A 26785-nucleotide genomic window follows, 5' to 3' on the forward strand; every position below is an offset into this window, starting at 1 on the left:
CATGAGCCTAATTTTGCAAAAATACAGCGGGGAGGCCCGGGGGATACAACCCCCGAGTTTCCGGTTGAGCGAGGCGTGCGCCAAGGATGTGCCATGGCACCCACGCTCTTCTCCCTGTACATCAATGGAGTAGTTGATTACATGCTCCGAGTCAACACTGACGCTCCCAAGTTGGCCGGAGTGACTACTCCAATATTGATGTTCGCTGACGATACTCTCATAGTATCTAAAACTCCGAGTGGCAGGCAAAGGGCACTGATAGTTTTTGATGACTTTTGTAAAAATCATGGCCTAGAGGTCAATGTGGCCAAGACTAAGCTCATGACCTTCAACCCGCATCCAAGTTATAGAGCAGGAAAACTCAAAATGAACGGCCAAATACTTGAGGAGGTTAAAAACTTTGTCTATTTGGGCATGCATGTGACACAAGATAATAAGTGGAACAGACACTTGGAAATGTTTACGTTGAAATTCACTCAGATAACGGGTACCCTGATTAGCGAGTACACAAAATCCTACACCAAGCCTGTTAAACCCGTGCTCCATGTATATGAGGCAAAGGCCCTAAGTTCAGTGTTGTACGGGGCTGAGCTCTGGGGCTTCGAAGTATTATCATCTTTATCAGTTATTGAAAATAATTTTTTTCGCAGTATAGCTAGCCTCCCACAGAGCACGCCCTTGGTACCACTACGTTACGACCTAGGTAGGAATGCCATTAAGGATCTAGCCAAACTCCGCCCGGTCCTATACTGGAGGAGACTGTGGACCACCCCGGAGCTCCAGCCTTATGCAATGGGCATTATGGACGTAATACAGGCCGACACGTTCCATAAGATCGGGTGGCTCAGGAACCTCCGGGAATCTCTGATAGACCTGGGTTTGGAGGGGCTATGGAGCGACCCAGTTGCTGCCAGGTTTCCCGTGAAGAGGCTTTTGAAAATGCTCTATTGGGAGCGGGTAAACCATCGGGTTTGGAGTGATTCTATCTCCCCCACGATGACCAGTCGATTTTTAGAGGCGAAGGTCACCACAGTTTTTGAACCTTATTGGGATTTGATCACCCAGCCCAGAGATAGAAAACTCTATTTCCAATTCAGAGCAGGCTCTCTTCCACTCAGGGCCCTAACTAGCGGGTGGTTTGGTGTAAGTGTAGGATCTTGTCCCGTCTGTTGCGCTAAAGAGGAATCGATTGCCCACTTTTTGTTTGTTTGCCCTGCATATGCCAATCCCAGACGAATATGGCTCTCTCCTTTGTGTAAATCATTGGCCACAAGGAGTTCTGCTGTTGCTCTAAGAGTTCTAAGCACAAGCACTTTTCCAGTTCATTCAATTGCCTTAGCTAAATTCTTGGGCTGGGCATGGTCCCTAAGGCACAAGGCTCTCGTGGTAACCGTGGGAGCGTCCCCGCAGGGTTCCGCCTTTCGGTGACGGTGACATTTGCTAAAATTCCCAGTCCCAAATATAGTCCTATTTCTTTTTCTTGTATTGCATTTTAAAAAATTGACTTCATCCTCAGTCTGCTGATATGTTTAATTCTTCTTTTAAACCCCAAATTTTAGGTATTTAATAAATGATTTTATGTATTTTATAGGGAATGTGATTTACAATAATTTTGTTCTGGTATATGTTTGTGTCTTGAGTGAATTATTTTAAATTCGAATAAAGACTATGAGGAGTATCTTCTCATTTTTCATGAATATCTACAGAGCTAAAAAACACTTGTGAATCACTGATTGAACTTGTGAATTGTAGATTTATGGAGTTATCATTCGAGGCACTAACAAATCTATTGGCAGAGTCTCTTGAAGCTTTCTATAAGATGAAAAATTCATCAATAAATCTTGACCAAATTTTCAACCCATTCACCGGCATGTTTGGTCTGGAGCACCTGCTCCTCTAGCTCTTAGGGAGAGGGAGAGAGAGGGAGGGAGAGAGAGAGAGAGGAGAGAGAGGAGGGAGGGAGAGGGAGGGAGAGGGAGGGAGAGGGAGTGAGAGAGAGAGTGAGAGAGTGAGAGAGTGTGTGTGTGTGTGTGTGTGTGTGTGTGTGTGTGTATGCGTGTGTGTGTACATTTTTATATATTTATGTGTGTGTGTTGACCCAAATTGTCGGTTCGACAATTAAAAAATAAGAAAACTAGATTCGAAGACTATTAGTGCCAGGTGATTTGTAAGTTGAAAGTTGAGAGATGGCAAGTGATATTTGTTCCACTGTGATAGGTTTTTTCAATGGCCTGCGATGGTGTGGTGTAGGTCACGGACTAGAAATGTCTGATATTTAGTCCTACAGCCTGTCAGTCATTACGGGTCCTTGTTCTCGATACGGGGATGCATAATAACTTGTGAAGGCCACAGCCATGGTATCTGCGGGGGTTAAAAAGGTGCCAGTGCCATCTTCAATTTGGGAAATATGCCTGCGTTTATCTTCTCTGACTTAACCAATGTAATAGGTTCCTTGTCCTATTGCAGTGTTTGTAAAAATTACATTGGGAAGCCTGCCAGATTTTTCTCAATTCGTTCAATTGTGTTTGCTGTAGCTCAATTGTACACTGGTAAGTTTGTGGAGGAGTGGAATAGAGATGTATAACATATACTAGAGCTCAGCGCCTTGGACTGTGTTTTCTAGATTGGCAATTAAGCTATCTTTGAAAGGATTCACTGGTAAATTATTCAACACAGTCTTCTAACATATGAAGACAATCAAGAAAAAAAATCTTTATACCAATGGACGTAAAACAGGCCTAAAATGGCAAAAAATCTTTTGCAATTAAATGTAGTTATTGCCTCATGTAAAAAGTTTATTTCCTAGAAAAAAAGGGAGATACGGTGCTCATGCTGAGAATAAGTAAAGAGGTGCAGTGCAAAGAGCTAGACAACAGAGAACCACCTGCATCACTACTAAAAAGACAACTCCTATATATACAAATATTCCACTGTCAAAGGAGATAGTATGAATCTGGTGTTGAAGGCATTTTGACCTCTAGGACTATGAGGTCATCATCAGGACAGAAGCCACCATGCACTTAACCTTCATGGCTTGGGGTCTGAGAAGGGCAACTCTGTATTTAAACCTCTAATGGGGCATGGTTAAAGTGACCAAGCGTGGAGAGTTGTGTCTACTACCTGATACAGATAGTTGTACAAGACAAAAAATCCCAGTGGAACGACTCCTGGTGGCCTGTTGAGCTAGGACCCTCACCCACTCCTCACATGCTCCAAAAGATCTTCAAACGGCTCCCCATCAGCACTATACATACCGTCACTAGCTGCTTGGAAAACAACAACGCACTCAACGTGAGAGTCATCACTCACCTCCTGAAGAGACTGGAGACCATACAGAACTCAGCGGCCAGACTCGTACTCAACATTCCCAAACAGACCCACACCTGAAGAAACTCCACTGGCTCCCCGTCCACAAGCAATGTCAATTCAAGTTGCTGACCCACACCTACAAATCCCTGCACAATCAAGGACAAGCATACATCAACCACTGCCTGATCTTTCACCAACCCTACAGACACCTGCGCTCGCACCTGCCTCCTTCTCCTACCTCACCACTAAGTCCTGGAACGGCCTCCCCCTCCGGGCCTCACTCCCACTTTAAGAAATCAGAAAGGGACTCGAGACCTGGCTGTTCAATTGATTGCACCAAAACAGCATGGCCCTCAGCGCCTGGATAACGTGGCAGGTGAATAGCAGTGCTCTATAAATCCTGGTTGATTGATTGAAAAAGTAATTAAGACCAGAGAAGGATTTACACACATGAGAAGAGGGTAAAGCCGCCCCCTGTCCCGATTGCAGTGTCTCAAGATGTCACATAGGCAAAGAGCACTAGTGATAGGCTCAAGTGGAGCTGATAATGGTGTTGTCTGTAAACTGGGACCTGCATTGCCAAGATCACTGTTCATGAGACCATTGAAATCCCCCCGAATAATCATAAGTCCTTCAGGAGCAAAGGGTAAGGTTGTGCTCAGCTGGGTAAGAAATGCCTGAGAGAGCGAGATCGGCAAAAGTACTGAGCACACTATCAACAGAGATCCTCAGAGTGCTGTCAATCCATTTGTATCTGCCTAGCTTGTCCAATAAACGTGTTCAATCTGAATAGTCAGGAGGGTGTTAATTAACAATGCAACACCTCTAGAACCCCTATGAAAGCCAGTGCGGTAGGCCTCAGTGAAGCTGTAATGCTGAGGCACCTACAACCATTGCCCATCCTGGAGGAATATGTTGACCTTGAGTTGAGCTCTTTTGAGTATGACTCCTTGTTTTACCTCGTGAAGTAGGTCATTGACATTCCATGTGAAGCAGTTAAGTGGGTCATCTATATAAATAAGAGGGCTGTGGCTTGCTGAATTTAATTAAATGCAATTGTGTACTTCCCCGAGAAGAATATAATGCGAATAGGAATGAGGAAGGTGAGGGGAACCGCCAACTGGGGGGCAGCCCGGGAGCCAGGTAACTGCCTAATGCAGGGCATCGTTCGGGCAATCTTAGTAGTGCATCGGGGAGGAGGGAAGCCATTTGGGGATCAGTCAATTACGGGCAAATAGACCTGCGGACTAATGTAGATGAGAGCACAATTGAACTTCGACCAGTCTTACTGTGATATCATGGTTACACTCTAACTTTGAAGCTGATGATGTTCCTCAGCCCATGTGATGCAACAGTGTCAGCTGGTCAAAGGGAGCCAGGCTGCTCCTCGCTCCAGCCCAGTGTCTCCAAGCGTGAGGCCTTCCCCTTCGGTTTACCCTGTTCTGCTGCAGCCTCCCACCTTTTTCAACTGCCTGCCCCCTCATAGAATGAAGAATCATGTCTGCCGGAGTGGGTCTCTCCTCAACCCATATATATATCCATGTCTGTTAAGGAGATTTGACGAAAGTCTCTGACAGGTGAATCACTCAGAATAGCAAACAGCAGAATATATTGTAGTCCCATCGCTTTGACATTTTGTTTAACAGAATCAAGCACTGACCTCATTTTGTGTAATCTAGGACTATTATTATGTTGAGGGAGGGGTATTTGACTTCAGTTTGTGTTCTAGTTGCTGCAGGATCAGATCTCAAACTTGGAAGTTGAAGAAAATGATAATTGGACTGGCGGGGCACCGGAAGAGGAAGGCAGCACAGGGGCAGGCTACATACGCTCAAGTATGAAGCATTGTGATAATTCCTGTATGCAAATAATGGGACACAACAAGGAGGTCATAAACATGTCCAGGATCTGATTTTGTAAACTATTTTGAGTGCAAACTCTACTCTAGTGGAGCACAGAAGCCTTACTGTTGCTGAAAGCCCTTAAGTTCCAGCAGGCTGTCTCAATTTGCTCACTCAACATTTCCCTGTCGAAAAATGTACCCAAAAACTTGGGCTGAACATCGGTGAAAGAGAGATATCAGGACTGAAACCTCACTGTAAAGTAGGTAGGCATCCCCCTTGTAAAAGTACAAATCTAGTCAAGGCTGTGCTGCATAAATGAGTAGGGAAAAATTAATTTCATCTGCTCTGCCTGATCATGACAAAGATTGAAGCGCAAAGCTAAGGAAAGAGGCAAAAAAACAACTTTACCACAAATCCAATCGCTTTAGTTCTGTGTTATTATCTGCATGAACTACAGAGTTCTGCCACTTGAAGACTTGGAAGATAGAATGACTTGCTCACCATAGACTTGAATTTTTAATACCTATGATCTGAAAATCACAAGCACTGAAGCTGGTTGCAAACACAATCTTAAAGGCTTTCGCAAAAGTTAAAGTAGATTTCTCATCCTTTGGCCCTTAGCACAGAATATCAGTAACCTTGTTAGGAACAATACTCTCTTCAGTCGATGAGTGAGTTCAATTTAAAAGTGAAGGAAGATTTTGTCATGAGGGGTATGAAAGATTCATAATCCCCTGATGCTGTGACCGCCACACCATCATTCAGCTCAAACCTGCAAGATGTGTAAGGTTCACTAACCACCTACTGAAGGGGTTTGAATTTTGCAAAATCTAGACTGAACAACTATCATAATGCTCCTCTTGGATGAATCCTTTCCAATTCTATTGGATAGAAAAAAGTTTAGACCAGACTTCTGGAGCTAAAGGTGCTAAGAGGCCTTGTACATAAGCAACGTTACCAAGGAAACCACTAGATGGCGCCATAGAACAGTCAAGTCGACACAGCATCTTATTCTGGCTACCTCACAACACAGCTTCTGCTCTTGATGCCTTTCTATACCCAAACACCACAGCTTTAAGCAACCTCTCTATAAGCCCCTTAATAGTGAATTTAAGCAGCACAGCAGAATTGTGACACGTGGCATGAGAACCTTAAATCCATACTGTGTACAGGCTAAAAGGGGGCTGTGCGGTCCAAAGGTTTCCACAGTTGGGATATTTAGTCACCCATAAAAGGTGCCAGTAGCACATAAAAGAAAATACAATGGAAATACCTGTTCCTGGTAGGACGGGGTTTGTTCCAAGACTTATTACTTTTTATGCTCTGGTGCTAGTTGTAGCCTCAACCTCTCAACAGGAGTCAGCAATCCTGCTCACCAATCATTGTGCCTGCAAGTTCTCTGGCTTTCCCAAGCTGTCCATTTTCATTCCTTATAAGAGTAGGACATCAAGGTGTGTCAGAGGTGAGGAATAGACTTGACACCCAAGCAGCACTTAAACCGTGGCCCAGGGGGTTAACTTTTTCCATTACCTTTAGGACACTTGCAATCTGAATTACTTTTGCACAGGTGGGAAGAGGTAAAATAAAACAAGAAAACAAGACAAAACAAAAAGAATTTCAGATAAGGCGATACGTGTAACCACTGAACACAGCTCTGAGGATACTTTACAATCCAGACACACGGAAAAGAAAAAAAAAAGCAGTTCATGGGTGGGGGACGGCAGTTCATGGGTGGGGGACGGCAGATCCGTTCTCATATGTGGTGTAACATGGACGGCATCGCTCAATGGCAATTCTAGACTTGTGCAGTAAAAGTGTGTAAAAACATTTTCAGGGTCCTTGTCAGTAACTGGAATATTAATTATAATTCACATACTGAATTATTAACGAGCTAACCAATCTGCAGATATTACCATCAGAATATAAAATACACAAGATTATAACTAAAACATCACGTTTGCTTTCACAAAATCTAAAACAGTAACTAAAACTATCAAAATTGCAAAAGCACAGAAGAGTACATTCTGATGTAATGGAAATATCTAAACGTGGGTTTTTCCTAGATGAGCCAGTTAGGAAATAGATTTCAGATCACATTTCTTTATTATATCTAACGCTCAAGATGGAGTTAAAAGTGAAATGAAATATTGTAACCTTTGGCGCTGACGCAGATGATCTCTGGATTTTCCTCCGACTATATAGTTTAGGTCAACCCCAGGGATATCGAAATTAAGCTCTTCTAGTGAATATCAAGGCACGAGTTTTTGCCTCACTGACGTAATCTACTTTCTTGAACAGAGTTCAGATATTCTCGTGAAGGTGAATTTTCTTCTGATTAAGTAAATAGGCTACACGGATAAATGGAAACTGCACTGCCTCTATCCAACATTTGGGATAGTAGTCCTCTACTCTAGCATTCCATCACAATCATTTGAGGAGAAGGGATCTACGGTCCACCTGGTAGTAGTCAAGTATTCTGAAGCTACATTAAAATAGTTTAATATTCAAAGATTATTGCTGAAGTGTGAGGGAAACTGAATACATTTGCACGAGTACTGATCATCCAGCTGCATAGACAAAATATGTATTTAGTGATTTTTACTTTTAACTGAGTAGTTGATTTAACAAAAAAATGTTTAGTTCTGTAAACCAGTAATTAATCTACTTCGTGTATTTGCAGTGTGCACTGCTGTTGTCTCAGCGTTGGTGCCCTTATAAGGGAGGTAGTTCTAATTAACAAAGAAAACTAATGCAATTTGAATTTAATGTGTGTCATTTATAGCGGTGGTAGTAGCTTTTATCCCTGATTAACATGTATTCCTGGATGTATGTTCCCAAGAAGCCAAACCTATGAATCGTCAAATGTAAACTGTTAGAATATAAGTTTAATGCAACATATTAATATAAACAGTTATGGATTAAGACGTGGAATAGTTGGGATTTTATCACGGTGCCACAAAAGATATGAACTGGATAGGACAGTCTGCTGATACAAGATTTGCTGAATACTGTTATTTTCTGTGCTTGGCTCATTACTTGTGTTTATTTATTTCTGATTATCCAATCGGTATGACAGATAATTGACTACGTACATCTGTCACTAAAGTAGATACAAACACAAAGAATTGTAGAAGTATAATATTTTGAACCAAAGTTGATCTACATAAGCACGTTTCTGATCCTTATCCTCTTACCTCCAATTCTTTCTCTGGACTTTGGGGATGGTCTTTTGGCTTCTTCCACGTCTTTGGTACAGAGAGTGCTGTGTGGGTTTCAATATTTTAAGTTAATAACAGACAACATGTGCTTCAATGACAATGTATTAAACTGCTCAAAACAAAACTATTTGCAATTTCTAAAAAGCAAGTACTTTTTATAACAGAATGAAGACATGAGACTGAAGAATCATACCAAGAGTTAAATGCACACACAACCATTAGATTACACAGTTAAAATAATTAAACACATTGAAGCAGGAACAGAATACATGTGATTTCACTCAAGGCTAACGCAACTCCTAACAAGCGTTAGATTTGCAAGAAGGAAATACGTATTATTTTAGAGTCCAGACAAGGAGGAGCATAAGATGGTCCGAAAACAGGAGAGGTCACACCCAGAAACAGACTAAATCAACCCCCTATCCACCCACAAACCACTAGATAATTCCTCTCTATTGAGTCATGTATGATTAACAGAAACTTTATTTTTTGTAAATAGTTTTTAGTAAGGATTTTATTATAAGAACATACAGCCACAAATAGGCACCATCTATTTAACAATGGACATCAACTATTAGGAAACAGATCATACCCTTCATCTCCCTCCCCATTCCTTTTGTTTCTTTTCAGGGTAGTGAACAGCCATCATGGTATGCCTCACATCATCCTCCCGCATACTTCCTGTTTAGCAGTACCTTTTCTGCTGATTCCCGTCAGCCTGACATTCACAATGACCCTCAATGTCTTTGATCACATGCAAAAATGGGAAAAGCAAAGAACCGTTGAGATAGAAAATCATTCGACTGTGGAAAGAATATGAAAAGAGCTAGGTTTAAAGACCTAATTGTGTTGCATGATTGCTGTGGACTCTTCGTTTGTTGCAATTGTCTTGTCCAGTCTTCTTGTGGGGATCCTTAAAGGTATGTCTGGGCATAAACCTCTGCACTCAATTGCTCTGTGGACCCCAGCACCCTTCTTTATCTGCGGCTTTCTGCTAGTCCTTTTTCAAGATACCAGTCCTTGCAAACTTTAGTTTCGCAGAGGGCTAAGTGCACGGAAATATGCTGTGGTGTTGCCTACGCTCTGACAGGCATGCTATTTTGCACACTGTTTGATTTGTAACTCAGACTGTGTATATGTATTGCAACAACTTAACAGATTTGCATGTACAGAAACCAAATAAAAAGACAGGGGATTAAATAAAGGCATGGCTAGGCAAAGTGTGAACTACGCTGTCGGAATTCACGTTATTTTGGGAATTTGACGATAAACTGGTTATAATCCTCAAAACTATGCCCATTCATCACATCACGTAACTACGTACTATTTGTTGTAAAAATGTACAGTCGACACATGGGAGTTAGGGATTTTTTCTTTCTAAATAATTTCTTGAATGACAATCATCCCATACTTTAGATTTGTAGCACTAGTTCTGCATGTTTGAAGTACCATTAATGATGGGATAATAAGGAGCTCTTCTAGGCAAGCGACCTTTATGTATGGTATAGTAGCCACACTGTCGAAAAGACACGACAGATGCCATTCATAATATTTCTCATGGTTAAGTCTACAGACAATCAATGAATCAATCAGAGTACTTGTAAAGCGCGCTACTTAGCCGTAAGGGTCTCAAGGCACTGAGGGGAGGGGGGTGCCGCTACTGCTCGAAGAGCCAGGTCTTGAGGAGTCTTCTGAAGGCGAGGAGGTCTTGGGTCTGCCGAAGGTGGGCAGGGAGGGTGTTCCAGGTCTTGGCAGCGACGTAGGAGAAGGATCTGCCGCCGGAGGTCGTTCGTTGGATGCGGGGGACAGCGGCGAGGCTGGCGGAGAGGAGCTGGCGGGTGGGGGTGTAGAAGCTGAGTCTGCTTTTAAGGTAGGCTGGTCCGGCGTTGTGGAGTGCTTTGTGTGCGTGGGTGAGGAGCTTGAAGGTGATCCTCTTGTTGACGGGGAGCCAGGGTCTCTCAGGTGGGGGTGATGTGGCTGCGGCGGGGGACGTTGAGGATCATTCGGGCGGAGGAGTTTTGGATGCATTGTAGTCGTCGTAGGTGTTTTGTTGGGATTCCTGCGTAGAGTGTGTTGCCGTAGTCCAGTCTGCTGCTGACGAGGGCCAGTGTCACCGTTCTTGTTTCGGTCGGGATCCACTTGTAGATCCTGCGTAGCATGCGGAGGGTGTTGTAGCAGGAGGAGGAGATGGCGTTGACCTGCTTAGACATGGAGAGGGAGGAGTCCAGGATGAATCCTAGGTTGCGTGCATGGTCGGTGGGTGTCGGTGCTGTTCCCAGGGTGGTCGGCCACCAGGAGTCGTCCCAGGCTGAGGGTGTGGGTCCGAGGATGAGGACCTCCGTCTTGTCCGAGTTCATTTTCAGACAGCTGCTCCTCATCCAGTCGGCGACGACCTTCATTCCTTCGTGAAGGTTGGTTTTGGCGGTGTGTGGGTCCTTGGTGAGGGAGAGGATGAGCTGGGTGTCGGCGTAGGAGATGATGTTGAGGTCGTGATGGCGGGCCAATTGTGCGAGGGGGGCCATGTAGACGTTGAACAGCGTCGGGCTGAGGGATGAGCCCTGGGGGACGCCGCAGATGATGTCGGTGGCTTCGGATCGGAACGGTGGGAGGCAGACGCTCTGGGTTCTGTCAGAGAGGAAGGACGTGGTGCAGTCGAGGGTCTTCTCTTGGATTCCGGCTTCTTGGAGGTGTGTCTTTCGGGTGCGATGGCAGACCGTGTCGAAGGCGCCTGACAGGTCCAGGAGGATGAGGGCTGTTTCGCCGTTGTCTAGTTGGCGCCTGATGTCGTCTGTGGCGGCGATGAGGGCTGTCTCGGTGCTGTGGTTTCGTCTGAATCCGGACTGGGACGAGTCCAAGATGTTGTTGTCTTCGAGGTGACGGGCCAATTGTATGTTGACTATTTTCTCAATGACCTTCGCCAGGAACGGGAGCAGGGAGATGGGCCGGAAGTTTTTGAGGTCCCTGGGGTCCGCCTTGGGCTTCTTGAGGAGGGCGTTGATTTCGGTGTGCTTCCAGCTTTCCGGGAATGTCGCTGTTTTGAAGGAGATGTTGAGGACCTTCCGTAGTTGGGGTGCGATGTCCGAGATCAAGCACAACCTTGTATTCAAACATAGGCAAATGGTGCCAGCAGGCAGAGAGGTTCAACCACAGATTCTGGGTAACACTATTTAGATTTTCTGGCTGAAAGCAGGAGGAACAGAAAAGTTACCCCACTAACCTGTGTCATGTTCCAAGGTTTGTGACATTAGGGGCCGATATTGCCTTGATTCCATTATCAAGGAGAGGGACAAATGCTGAAGGGCTGAAATTACCCACACCAATTGAATTCTAACTTTATGACAAAAAATGGCCTTTGCTCAGAGATGAGCTAGGAGGTGAATAGGAACGCAAGTAAGATGCAGAAGGATCAGAAGGGCACGCTCAGTTTCAGATACCAGTAACATGCTACAGCATCAGTGCAGTGGCAGAACAAGTCTCAGCCAATAACTTTGTCTCAAGCACATTTCACAGCAATGACCATAGGCAGCTAGGTCTGATGAGTCTGCCACAGTGCTGATGACCAGTTTCGGAACAAGCATTCCTTCTTGAGGACGTCCTGAAAATCCTGCCTGTCTACTCTGACCTGGATGGTGAGTTGTGATAGCCTTTCCTTGGACAGGAAGGCTTGGTAACCATCTCTTATACTGCCTCTAAAAATGTAATGTTTTTTCTAGAAATCATGGATGGTTTGTCCTTGTTTTAATTAAGAGCTAATGTGTTGAAGAGTTGCAGACAGGGTCCCATAGAGGCACTTGTAGTAATGAATTAATTTCCTTTGGCGGCCAATCATCCAGATAGTGGAATACTTGATGGCCTCATTTCCTGAGATATGCTCTGATTGACACCATATATTTTGCAAATATTCTAGCAGCAGATTTCAGGCTGAATGGAAGTACTTTTAATTGAAAATGGCGACCAGCCACTTTGAATCTTGGATATTTTCCATGTTTGGGGTGGATAGGGATGGGAAAGTATGTGTCCAAGAGGTTCAAGATTTTCAAGTAATCCCTTTTATTTAGGAGCTGAAGGTGGTCTTGGAGCGATAGCATGCTAAATGTTTTTTTAGCAACTTGTTTAGTTGCTGTAGATCTAATATTGGCTTCCTTCTGCCCGATTTTTTTCAGGTGGCAAAAACAAAAGCACATTTTGCTGGGATATGGGGACCGTCTCCGTCACTCCTCTCTTCAACATGGTGAGGATCTCAGCATAACACGAAGATGTTGATGGGGCTTCTTGTGTGGTGGAATAGGTAGGGTTTTGTATGTGGGAGTACTATATTAAAACCAGTACCCAACAAATCAGTTAAATTTGACTATTCTATGTAACAAGAGGAAATCCTCCTCACAACACAAGAAAATAGAGATCAAAGAGCAATTATTGTGACCGTCACCCAAGAGACTTCACTATCACCTAGAACTTTCTAGGCTTCTTGACTAGTTGAAAAAAGTTGTCTAAGTGGAGCCTGTTTCAAATAGGAAGCTGTTGGTGGTACCCTGTATTGTTGTGCATATGTTTGTATTAGGGCTGCTGAGGTAGATAATATGGCTGGTATCTGTAAGATTAATATTCGCTTCAGTGAGTACTAACTCCTACATCAGACCCTTCAAAAAGGTTTCAATAACCTGCTGAAGAACTATGAGGGGTCTTGCATAATGGACTGCAGAGCTTCAATAACATTCACTCTAAATAAGGACTCAACATAGGGCACATCCAGGATTCAACTTTGAACATGTAGTCCACAATCATCCTTGTCTGTATACAACAGCTTCTCCTGCAAGCTACCTGAAATCAGCAGCGGCAATGTCCATGGCAGTGTCACCGACTGCTGATGATGGAAAATAGTGATCCATGTGAAAAATAGCCTTCGCTTAGCTTTTTTGGCCTGTGGCAGTTAGTCAAGATATGGCCTAATATCCAACCACAATGGCCACTGGATCATAAAGGATTGCCAGTGCTTAGGGTGTTCTGATAAAAGCTACAGCTGAAGCAGAAATCCTTATTCTCATGTTATCCAGCATTCTGCATTCTCTGAGGTGCAGAGCATGGAGATGAGGGGTTTCTGCATCCTCTCTGAGGTACTTGCATAATCACTGAGTCTGCATGAGCATACCTAATCAAGCAAACAGAAGTATCCTCCCCTGGGTCGTATTATTTTTGTCCAGTCTTGAAAAAACTGTCATTACCATGGCTCGATTTTTCATTACCTATGGCCCCTCATATCACAGATGATCAATAATAGGTATAGTTCTGATGTCTTAACATGTAGGTTCCTTAAACATTTAGAGGAAAGTCTTATTTTTGCTGGACTAGATCAATTAAGCCTTTGGAATGCTCTTTCAATTACATTATGAAATCTTCCTATGTCGTCCTAAGAAGTCAGCAGCAGGGTGAGTTGCATCTCAAGATAATGGTACTACATATTCTTCCCATTCTGCACCTTAATATTGAGGGGTATAATTGTCTACTTCCCCTTCTTCACGACTATTATCTGAGTATACAACATTATGGGCTGGTGTTACAGGTTGTGCTGAAGGTGAATGCAGTGATAGATGAACCGAAGGGCTTTGTCTCAGTGGAAGACATCCAGAAATGCCTGGTGTCAAGAGTCAAGCCTGAAGGCATGACTGAGAAGGTGTCAAAGGATGTCTGGACGAATCAGCTGTTGGTCCTCTGGTCCAAAAATAGAGATTTGATTGTTAAAGAGCGTATTCTATTTGATACCTAGCAATTACTATGCAGAGTTGCTGCCCCTTATCCATTACCTGCCCTGCTTACCGTGACCCCTTCCTCAGTCTCAAAGTCACTTGAATCACACCTAAATGTCCCCATTGCACCAAAACTTCTTTACCTCCACAACATCTACTTCAACTCATCCACATTATTTGCAGTACAATTCAGGACTGTTGATGTCATCACTATATACATCTATCCCCCATGAAGAGGATTTACAAAGCCTGGAGTGGTTCATTCTAAAATAAGGTTCTGAAATTCAAAATCCAGCATATGTTTAACAACTCCTGCATGTCACACTATAGAACAATGACTTTCAGTGGGGGGGAAAGACATTCTTTCTGCAAACCTCAGCAACAGAGACAGGTCGCATGCAGCATCCGTATGCACAAATAACAAGTCACATACCTTTGGCAACGATCTTTCAGGTGGGTACCCTATCTACCCATCAGTACCTTGCAAATATTCCCCTGGCTACATACTAATCCGGAGACTTTCAAAGAAGTACTCCTGCTCACCAACAGGTGGCACTGTGTGGCTCCACGCAAATGACATTCTACTTTGGAAGTGACTAGCAGTGCGCCATGCACGGTGACGTAGTTGCTTTCTCATGGCTGTCTGCGTTCTCAGATGCAGAGCTCGTGGGCAAATTGGCATAACTAGCGTCAGATCTCTAAATGTATATCTTTTTCAATAGAAAAAGAGTTGAGTTCACAGAAAATGGACATTGAATGTCTGGTGAGGAATCTGCAGTTAGACAGAGTATTCATCATATAGATGGTTAAGAGAAGGTAAGTAACCTACTCTTCTGAAGGATACATCTAACAGCAGATCCCTCACCTTGTGAACTGATACCATAGCAGTACCTCCCAATGTGGTGGGTCTGTGATCTGGCTGAAACCTAAAAGTCGTGCAGGTCAGAGGGGGACAAAGTGCCCCTCTCAACAGACATGACTGTTGCGAACAGGTGTACAGACGTCCACATAGCAGGCTGACAAACATCTACGATAGGCACTCTGTATACCAATACAGGTGCAGCAGCTTTGGCTGTGGTGGAATGAGCTGTAAGCCTTCTGACTGCTTTTTCGAAGCCTGTGCATAGCAGATCTTGATGCAGAGAGCAATCCATTGAGAGATGGTTCGTTTGTGCACTGCCTTGCCCTTCTGTGGCCTGGAAAACCTCACAAAGAGTTGAACGTCCACCGAATGATCTCAGGTATGATGCATTTATGAGCTCTTTTAGAGTTCAAACAATCAAACCTCTCTTCCTTCATAGAGGGATGAGGTGGAACAAAGAATACTGGGAGGGGGACTGCCTGTCAGACAAAAAGTGGGGTTACCTTTCGGCAGAAAAGAGCTTGGGTCCTCAATACCAACTTATCTGGGAAGACTACTGGATAAGCTGGGTTAACAGAAAGAGCCTGCAGTTTACTCACACACCTAGCCAATGTCATGGAAATGAGAAAGACCGATGTCAGAGTTAAAATTCTCAATGGACAACTGTGCAGGGGCGCAAAAGACATAAAAAAGTGAGCAACAAATTCAAGTCAAACTGTGGTATGACTAAGGATTTTAGAGGAAATAAAATGTTGAAAATTCATAACAAAAGGTGATTTAAATAAAAGGGTCGGATACAGCAACTGCAAAAAAAAGCTGACAAATAGCCTTTCATTGTGCCCAAAGCAAGTCCTTGCCGGTCCAAAGACAAAAAGAACCACAAAACTCCAGACAACTTGGCCTGCAGCGAGTCAATTTGATGGGTGCCGCACAAAGTCACAAATTGTTCCCAAAGACTGGTGCATATCAATTTTGTAGAGGGCTGCCTTGCTGCCAAGATGACATCACTGACCTCAAGAGGATGGTCAAAATAGGTCAACTGCAGCTGATCAATCTCCAAACATTGAGATGCAAACTGAGCAGGCTTAGGAGCCTTGCTGCAGCAACAGAAAGTCCTCCTGAAGTGGCAGCTTGACAGATGCCCATATCAAGGACTTCCATGTACCACACGACTGGCTCAATACGGTGCCGCAAGAAAGACCACCGGGGCAGGAGAGGAAGAGTTGGGAAGGCACAGAGGAGTCCCGAGCTCCACTCCAAACAAAATGCATCTCAGGGACAGAGCATTCTTGGGCACTACATGTGCAAAAATGCTGCCATTGCATCTTCTCAGCGGTGGCGAAAAGCTCAAGCCAGGGTTGTCTTAAGACATTCATAGTCCACTTGACATCAGCAGCTGAGCTCGTGGTGTGATTACACCAAGTGGTTCACGGGACGATATCTCTAAAGTCCCTAGTGGTCCAGCCACTTTCAGAGGAGTCTAGCAGACGTCTGGTGGTGCCGTCTGTAATAACCTGCATCAGCCTTACAATAACAGTAGGCAAGAAGTGCATCAACACCAAGCGAGTCGCGCTTCCGCTGGAGACCAGAGACCACTAATCGCTAGCTCCCCCTGATGGCCTACCCTGCCCTGAAGAAATGAATTCCTCACAACTGTCAAATATAGGGAGAGGAGTCATCCACTGTCCTAATCACGATCCTCTAGCTACCACTTGTTACACCTCGTGCCTCTTGTACCATAAATCTTTTAGGGATGACAGAGGCATGCAGCTTGTTTGTAAACCGCAAGGTTGGAACCTTTCCCGCCCTATGCCCCGCTTTACAAATAGCACTGACACAGAGTGTTTTTCTTTTTTATAGTGGAGAACAGGAACATACAGAGTGTCTGTGTGTCGGGATCTTCTTACTGTGCCGACCTCCTGCAAGGCTTGAGGGATGAATTGGAGGCTGAGCTTTGAGGAGGGAGGGCGGTGAGTATTTAAGCCACACCCATATGGTAAATGGTGCTTGGCGTTCTCTGTCTGGTCAACGCCCCCTGGATTCCTTCGCTCTTCTGTGTGAGAGCGGAGGTCTAGTTTTTCTTGGTAATTCCTGGACTTCATGTATCTTGACAGTATTGGATGCAACTCTGTGTCAGTCTGTGTTATTAGGCTTTATTTAACAGGTCATGCCTTTCCCTTCCTTGTCATGCCTCGTGTTTCCTTGTCCTTGTTTTTATGCCATCGAACACCCGTATTATTGGTGGCTATACCGCATTCCCAGAACCCTTCTGCTGTCACAATCAGACGTTGGTGAGACACGTGCTAGCTTCCGGGTCCCTTTCCATGAGCAATGTGCTTCACATACGGCAAACAGGGATATCTCTGGCTAAAGGTCAGAGCACTGATGAACTGAGTCAAGTACATTGGGAGAATTTTGTAACTGTGTTATAACATTTGTCTATTTCCGTTCTATTATTAGATTGCTATTTACGCTTCACTCTGGGAGTATTTATATTAATGGAACCTTATTTACTTTATCTTTGGATATCAGTAGCAATCAGATTTAACTAGTTTACCCTGCAATACTACAGAGTTGTTTTATATGGTGAGTGCTTATGGGGGAATCTGGCACAGAGATCACATTTTGGGGGTGGGGGGGGGGGGGTTATCCTGGTGTACCTGCTGCAATACTACTAAGTGTCTCTTTTTTTTATTAGGGTTCATATCTCTTCGGATTAAGGCACTTGGTGCCATTCCAAAGAAACCCATCAGTTGGCAGTTGAATTGTCAGAAAGGTTCTGATTTAACAGAAGCATATGTGGAGGCAGGTGTGACTTTGGCAAGTGGATAGTGAACCTCAAAGAGTTAGGAGTTACGCCGTCATCTGGAGGTGGTTGACAACTACCTGGGCCGAACCCGCATCCAAAAACCAATTGTCTAGGTAGGGGAAGACTGGTATCTCTAACCTCCGATGGTGTGCTGTGACCACTGCCATAATTTTTGTGAACACCAGAGGGGCAGTGGTAATACCAAAAGGGTGATCTGTGAGCTGAAAATAATCCTGGTCCACCATGACCCGCAGGTAGCGCCTGTGGGCCTGCGGGATGGGGGTATGGAAATAAGATTCCTGCCAGTACAATTCCCCCTTCCTGGGTCAAAGGCAGACAGGACCTGCACCAGCATGAGCATCTTGAATGTGTCCTTCCTACAATGGTATGAGAGATGCTATAAAACAAATTAAATATATGTGACAGAGGGGCTATAAAAGAGATGAGAAGCACTGTTGGAGGGTGATAATAAGGGAATCATTGGAGAATCCCAACAAAGATTGTCACATCCTGGTTCATAGTAAGGTCTTCATTTACTATTCTTAAAAAGCTAATACAGTTCAATATATAATGATAAATGTGCTGTAGAATGCACCATTGTTTCCTAAATGTTTTGAGGGGGAGAGCCTCCTAAAGCCCCCTTTGTAGTGGTCAGGCTCACTCCCCGCATTTGAGTGCACCGTATGGGGACTGGTCTGAAAACATTTGCAAGGGCTGCTTTGGGTTTCCAGTCTCGCCCAGGCAGGAGCCTCGTACTGCGAAATAAAACCAACCATTTAAAAGTTAGTCACAGAGATGCTGCACCAACATTCCCAATAAAATGTTTCCTTTATTGCAAATTCTTTCAATATAAAATACTAAAATCCTTAGTAATTTGAGTATTAGTCTTGTGTGCACGTGTGTTTTTTTTCTTCGAATTACTGTTTTAATTTTTGAAATTTAAATCATTCAAATTGCTTGGGGGTCCCCGGCTTCCAGTAGGGACTCAATGGGGGTCTTTAGGAGTCAAAAGTTTGGGAACCACTGTTCTAGAGCATAAAATTGGCATGGGGCAGAAAGATGCCAACTATCAGTGCACTTGATCACTGCTCTTAAAGTTTCCTGATCCAGTCCGAGTCCTGGGAATTTTCACAAGGTGAGGAATTTGTGGTTATTAGGATGCATCAGAATACATCTGTAATACTGGGGATTGAACATATATTGCAACAAGCTGAACGAAGAGAAGGCCTAAAAATGTAGGATGGATTCACAGACTATATTTCCCTAATGAGGGAAAGAATCAAGGAGATTCTGCAGAAGAATTTCTATGAACTAAATCAAATAAGTTAACAATAACTTTTACAGATAGCACGGACAACACACAGTAAGTGCAATGAAAATACAAAAAAAGATACATCTCTATAAGAGTTTTCACTTAAAGCATAGACAGGAGAAATTATTGCACTATAAAAACTCTCACCGGAAACAACAAGTGACGTCTCCCTTACAACTACTGAGTTAATGATTACCTCCATAGTGAAACACTAAAGCTTAGCACAAATCCAACATAAGAATAGACAAATGGTTCAAGTATCAAAATATTTTATAGCAAGTTGACAGATCATTAAAAAAAAAAAAAAAATCAATAAATATTGTGGAATGTTACAAAGAAACCGAGAACTGGAGAGCATTCACACAACCAATATTCACTTATAAGAATACAAGAAATGTATATTTAATGACTTCACACAAACTGCACTAACAAATACCAGACAGCAGATATTGAAAACAGGAACATAAATCATACAATTTATAGATTTTAACAATGTCAAAGGATGGAATGCGGTATACCACCCAAACACTGGAGAATCAATTGAGTTTAAGCATTTTATTTCTACATTTAACTCAAACGTCTGTGTATATTGCATCAAATGCCCAGATGGATTACTTCCAGTAGGTAAAATCATCAGACCAATAAAATATTTAATTGTTGAACATAAAAGTAATATCAGAATGAGAGATGAAAGAGCATGTTATGTACAATACTTCATGGAGCATAACCACCCTGTAATTCTGCTCAAATTGGAAATCTCTTAAGTAGTACCTGAACGGAAATCGTGGGGGACTGGGAACAAACGCTTACTAAAAGGAGAAGCACAGTGGTTCAAATTATACAATACCTCGCCAAGAGGTTTAAATGCAGGTTTTTTTTTAGACTCACCTGATTTTGTGTAGAATGATAAAGACTCAGTACAGAGTTTGAACAGACTATAGTCCAATAGATAAATGTACCTTCAATTATAAAGAACGGGAAAAGTTTAGAAGGAGCTATATTGCTGTAATGAACATGCCTCCACAAGCATCCACTTATTGGAGCATTCACAAGAAAGGACTATAGGTAATGAATAAATATTTATCTATGATGATGGGGATGCACGAATGTGCTACTGGCGACTAGCTTGATAGCAGAGGGCACTAACAATTGTCGAAAATCTCTTAAATCAATGTACCCTTCATGAAGGGAATAGAATTGCTGAATCGCATTGTACATGAGAGCAATAAATTGTGACAGAAATACAATCTCATTTCAATTTTGAAAAATTAATTATAATGGAAGATAATGGAAAACGTATAAATACAATGATAAAATTGCATCAAACATTTCTTTGGGGGGTCTAGGGGGGGTTTGTGGCTAGGATAGCCAACATGGCAGACGCACTCGAACGAGGCTCTTCTCGCCCACGCCATAAAACTTATAATCCGCCTTAAATCCTGCCTCAAGTGGAACGACTGAACTCTCCCTGACGTCAGGAGGCATCAACGAGCGGCTGGGGAGTGGATGCGCCAAGGATTAGCCGCGAATCGAGAATGGTGTTGATTGTTGTGTGGTGCGGGTCCAGGCCTACTGCCTCGGCGCCCGCCTCAGGGGCCATTCTGTGGCCGAGGGGAGCCCTGGACGTCGGGAACGACGTTGAGGCCCCAGAAAGTGAGTCATAGCAGCGTTGTGGCCGGTGCGGGAGGAGGGGGCTTCGCGGCATCTGCAGGAGAGGACGCTCAGCGGGACTGCAGCGGAATCCGGCTGTCCGGTGCTCAAGAAAAATCCAGCTGGGAGCATAGAGACCCCGGGTCACGGCGGAGGGAGCCGAGGCAAGTAGAGCGGATCCCTCCTGTGCGAAGGCCCAGACATTGATATAGCCTCGGGCCAGTGTAATTAAACAAGGCAAGGGCACGCCCGGTGGGCCCCATGGGGGATGCTGCATGACATCCGCTGAGCAGACGGTGAGTGTGTGCCCCTTCTGGGCCACTAGTGCACTGCTCCGGTGAGAGGTGCTGGGCCGGGGTGCAAACCTCACTTCTTCGACCCCTGTTATGCAGCACCCCACCATACTGAAATCCGGCACAGCGGAGGCACAGAGGGGTGCCCTAACGGGACACTGGGGAGTTTGGCTGGCCCCGTGAACCCCACTGGCCTGGTACCTGGTCTAGTAGGAGAGGGTGACCCCCTGAGATATTTAAGCGACGGGGTTGCCTGCATCACTTGATCAGCGCAAGTCATCCTGTGGAGGAGGACCTCGGGTCGAGGGTCCGTCGAGCTGGGTCCCGGTAGGAGGCCCGCTTGGCCGGTCGCCTCAGGTTGCATTAGCGGCCGAGCTAGGCTCGGTGCAGCTTGGAGTGGCCTGGAGTCCGTGAGGCCCAGCCCGTGGGTGATCCCCCGCCGCAGACAAGAAGGGGGCGAGTGCAATAACACCGCGAGGAGAGACAGCCATATTGACGAACTCCGGCCGCCAGCCTGCTGTCCGGTAGCTGGTAGAGCCTTCCCAGTCACTATGGGTAAAGATAAGCAGGGCGGAGCCGGCCCTAAACAAAGTACCGTCGACCTCTACACAACGCCCCCCCCCCCCCACCCACCCCCCGGCAGGGCCGCCGTAGGAGATACCGGCGGGACGACACCTGACAATGCAGCACTCCTGGCCACTATTGTGGAATCACGAAATGCACTGGATGCCAAAATCGGAGCAGTAAGGTCTGAAGTCTCCCTGCTGCTAGATTTGGATACCATACAGTTTACCACTCCGGATTCGCCAGGGGCTCTCGGGGCGCGACCTTTCTTCTACATCGCAGGGTCCCCTATGTTCACGCCAAGCAGTAGCTAGATCTTGGGGGCCGATACACCATCATCTCAGGTACACCGTATAGTGAACCAATTAATATAGGCATTATATACCCCCCCCCCCCCCCTCCCCTGGGAAACACCTTCATCAATAGAATCACACAGCAATGGGGAGAGCTGCCGGAGGGCATTACAGACAGGCGGCGGGACCTCAGGAGGGAACCCCGGACGGGGGAGAACAAACTACACCTCCTTGCCACTACATTGGGATGGTTAGACATATAGCGCGAATATCAACCATCAGAACAGGGATACACTTGTATGTCTGCGGTTAATGAGTCTCTTTCCAGATTTCCCAAGAAACCCCATTCAGATGGCGCATGTCTCCATGGCACCTCTGGGACCCAGAGTACCAGGAGACTCTGGCTAGGACGTTGACAGATTACCTTGTGGCAAACGTGGCCACAGCCCCATCCAAAGTTATTTTGAGGGAAGCAATCAAACCCACAATCCGCAGAGTAGATATAAGTTTCAGTGCAGGGGAAAAGCGCGAAAGACTGGCACAGCTAGAAGACCTCGAATGCCACAAAAGGAGCTTAGAAGCTCAACTTGTAGCAGACTTTAATCCGCATCACCAACGTAATCTACTCCTCGCGCAACAGCACATACAGCAACATCTTACCCAGGAAGCGAAAGAAATTTGGTTAGCCTCACAGCATCGTATATACCAATGGGGGGATAAATCTAGTAAGATGCAGTATAGACTATGCCAAGCCAATAACTCCCCTACGGGTGTTCCAATGTTAAGAGGGCCCGATGACGCAATACGCGCAAACAGAGGAGTGACACAGGTACAGATACTGCCAGAGCCCGCAGAGCACCGCCGTGAAGGGAACGGCTATCATCGTTGGGGAGCACGTACCTTCTCGCATCTTGCTGAATCCAACGCGACCGTGAGGGAAACGGTTCCTGGCAAAAACTACACCTCCCAGCAACCCCTGAGCCAGGCGCTTGCCGTGGGTGTCGTCAGGCAGCGCCTGGGAGTTATTTAATCCACGTGGGTGCATCGCAGCGCGGGAGGCGCCCGGGCGAAGGGCGGGCCCGTCATAGCCCGGAGTAGGCTGGGCTGGGCCACGTTATTTGGCCTGTTTCAACCATTCCCAGGGATACTGGAGCGGACTAACAAGAACCAAGGTACTGTTACTTGATTTGATGACATCCTCAGTCTTCTCCCTGTGGGACTTGCGTACTAAGGAAGTCAGGGTTATCGTAACAACTTCCTTCATCCCTGATAATGAATAAGGTCAAGGGTAACTCGGGCAACAGGGTGGTGGGTACCTTGGATGCTTTTCTATCAAGGGCCAACTCTGTATTGACCCAAGAGATTCTGGACACTGAACGCAGACTTTCCCTAGATCCCCAAAGCTCTAGGAGAAGGCTATCAGTAACACCAGAATTTCTCTCATTGCCAGAACCAGGTGTTAGCGAAGGTTCACCTATTATTTTATCTACTTCTCTGCCCTCTGAGGAGACGACTACACCAACTGTTGAGGAACCCAAGGTTGTGGACACTGGGATGAATACCAGGGGGAAACAGGGTAAAAACAAAATAGCCATGGTTATAAACCCCAGAAAGAAGGGGAAAAGGGTTTGTAAGCCAGTGGGAGCACAAGATAGAGAGGCAGGGAAAATAGATAAAGCTCAAAATACACACAATTGATAGTGGCAATAGCACCAGGGTGCGACAGGTATCTAAGGGTGCCCTAGTTGAGGATCAGGCACATGTGTGCGACCTAGAAAAGTTTGAAATTCTACTAACAAAACTTTTGGATCCGATCATCAAAAAGCTTTCAAGTATAGAAGATAGACTAGCACTCATAGAAGGGAATAGTGGGTGGAAATCTGATACCAGACAAGTCACTTCACAAAATAACATAGTAGAAACACCGTTAAGGGGCAATTCTAAGGTACATAATGGTGAAACATTAATGAGAAGAAAGGCCCCGGCCAATACAGCTGATCCCTCTGTCCCATTAACTGAAACAATCACCACTCAGGGGCCCCAGGAATCTAAAAAGCCCAATAGCACCGTTGATAGACCAATGATCACTCGGGAACGGCTTTCCTCTGACCAACATCCCCAGGAACCCCTTTCGATTGATCTTCCATTGGAGTCCACACCATATACTGTAATCTTGAGTAATGTCCCCCAATTGAAGGACGGGGTCACAGAGGACTTTGGTCAACTTAAAAATAAATTGAATCAATGGTTTACTAATAATTTATACAGGGGACAGGATGTTAATAGATTCATAATAATGGCCCGTAGAACCAACTGGATCGGCAAAAGGACCAAATCCTTTAATGGTGATTGTATTGTTCTGAATTTTGATAACCCACACACTGCCAAGAAAATACTACAGGAATTTGATAGAGGTTATTCGGGTTCGGGTTCTAACATAGTCATTCTGTCCCTTAGTTACTTTTATTCTCACGAACCTTGGATGCACAGAAAGGATGTCAGTAGTAAGGACTACACATATCCTAGGGCTTCTACGAGACAGAATTCTTGTAACCATCCACCTATTTGTTTCCAACCCCCGATGAACATGGTAAATCCCCCTCTTCCCTCAGGACTAGAGTTAAGGAATAGATACCTGCCATTATCAGATATCAATGAGTGTGACTGACTAAACCCTCAGTCATCAAGTGCAATAAGTTCCCATACTCCAATACAGGATCTTAGTAAAGACAGTGTTATGGTTAGCCCACTTACCCCTAAATATAACATTTTATCCTGGAACATCGCAGGTTTGGCTAGAAAAAGTAACGATCCACGCTGGATTGCGTTTGTCAACCAGTATATGATTATAAGTCTTCAGGAAACATGGGACATGGAAAACAATATCTAGATGGCTATAAGGCCTTCTTTGTCCCGGCCTCCCCTTCGACTAGTGGCAGGCCTAAGGGAGGCCTTGTAATTTATGTCTCACTAAACATCAAATGCCAGGTGCGTTTGATCACACACTCTCATCCTGGAATTCTAGCTATTACACTAAGGAAGGGGCATACCGAATGGGGGATAATACATTTTTATAATTCCCCATCTATTCAGGCAGAAGGAGGAAATATAAAGTTATTGGCTACTTTTATAATGCAAAATATGGCCAATATTAAGCACAGTTTGATTATCACAGGGGACTTCAATATTCACCCATGTGGTAATCCTTCTACCACATGTTTAGCAAACTTGAGTTGCCCGCTAATATCGGGATTTCACTTCGAACATACGCTGCATGGAGAGGAACTTAATGATTTCCTGTGTGATTTTGACATGGGGTCAGTTATGGCCTTTATGGGCTCGTCCACACTGTTCCCTATTCCAACTTTTAATGGAAAAGGGAATGGCACTTTTATTGACTACATTTTTATCTCATCATCGTTAGTACCCCTTTTAGGGGATTTTACTATCTTAACAAATGAATTTAGCGACCATAATCCGCTGTCGGTTTATCTTGGAGGTGTATTGTCTGACCCCATCTGCAACAATCCAGTTATAGGAGCTTTAAGACCTACTGATGGGAAAAGGAGGTTAAGGTGGACCCAAATATCACCCGGTGTTTTTAACGAAAATGTAAAGAACCAGTGTACTGGAGAAATAGCTACATGTACATCCGCTGGATCAAATGCAAAATGCGTCTTGGACGCTTTTTCAAATTTAACTGTGAAAATATCCAAACTACTGTTAACAAACTCAGGGCATACTGTCAACCAGGGTCCCAAATGGTTCGATGACAAATGCACAAAGGCGGCTAAGGCCCTAAGAGAAGCCCTGGCAAAAAAAAACAGAGATTCAACGGCAGTACGTACCTTGAGAAGGTCGTACAGGGATGCCTTAGCCTCCCGTAAGGCTTCTTTAAAAGAAGCAGCATGGGAAGAATTAGTTGACAGTAGCACTCTGAATAACAGTGCCAGGTTCTGGAAAGTTGTTAACGGCCCCCTTTTCCATCAGGAGGGAGGCGATGGTTTGGTGGCTCACGTTGGCGAAGGTGAATGGGTTCATCATTTTGAAGCAATGTTTGATATCCCGGCTGAATGTAATATTAGCACAGTGAGTCGTGGGGAGGCTCCAGCCATATCCTTTACCGAATCAGAGATATTAGATGGTATTAATGGTCTGACTTGCAATAAAGCCCCGGGACCTGATGGGATTCCCCCAGATCTCTTTAAGTCAGACCCCCATTTTTGGGCACCCATCCTTTGCCCGGTTTTCAACGCGGCTGCCACAGAAGGATGTTTGAACAGCTGGGCATTGTCAACTATAGTGCCGGTCTTCAAGAAAGGCAATAGAAACGACACTAGCTGCTATAGACCAATATCACTTATTGATTCGGTTGTGAAGGTAATAGGGCGGGCTATCTTAAACAGGCTGAAGGAATGGGCGGCTGACAATAAGTTTTTAACAGACTGTCAGTATGGTTTTCACGCAGGGCGGTCTACCATCACACAGTGTCTAAACCTGTACCTACTACTTAATAAATATACTGTGGTGCATTCTGGCTCAATCCACCTCGCCTTCATGGACCTCTCATCTGCTTTTGATTGTGTCAACAGGTCAAAGCTATGGCAGGCCATGGAGGCGAGTGGTGTAGATGTGGGGTTGATTAACTTCTTACGAGACCTACATTCTTCAACCCGTGCCAATATTAGGTACGGTAAAGACCTGAGAGTCACGCATGACTTTTCAATTAAGAAAGGTGTTAGACAGGGATGTATCATGGCCCCGTTTTTATTTAATTTTTACATTAATGACCTTGAGAGGACCCTGTTAGAGACTGGTGCAGATTTTCCGCGTATAGCTGGACGGGGTATACCCGTTCTGCTATATGCGGATGATGCCGTACTACTA

The 26785-nt window shown here is 44.7% G+C and overlaps 1 protein-coding gene across 19 annotated transcripts in view; it reads right to left on the bottom strand.

The window, feature by feature from the left end:
* Nucleotides 1-26785, bottom strand: part of EIF4G3 (eukaryotic translation initiation factor 4 gamma 3) — a 1568346-nt gene that overhangs the window by 743144 nt on the left and 798417 nt on the right. For all 19 annotated transcript variants that reach the window (XM_085608969.1, XM_085608978.1, XM_085608977.1 and 16 more), the window contains one exon: nt 8348-8415. In XM_085608969.1, the coding sequence (XP_085465095.1) occupies nt 8348-8415 (68 nt within the window). The remainder of the gene's footprint in view (nt 1-8347; nt 8416-26785) is intronic.

Source organism: Triturus cristatus, chromosome 1_2, assembly GCF_964204655.1.
Source record: "Triturus cristatus chromosome 1_2, aTriCri1.1, whole genome shotgun sequence".
NCBI lineage: Eukaryota > Metazoa > Chordata > Amphibia > Caudata > Salamandridae > Triturus > Triturus cristatus.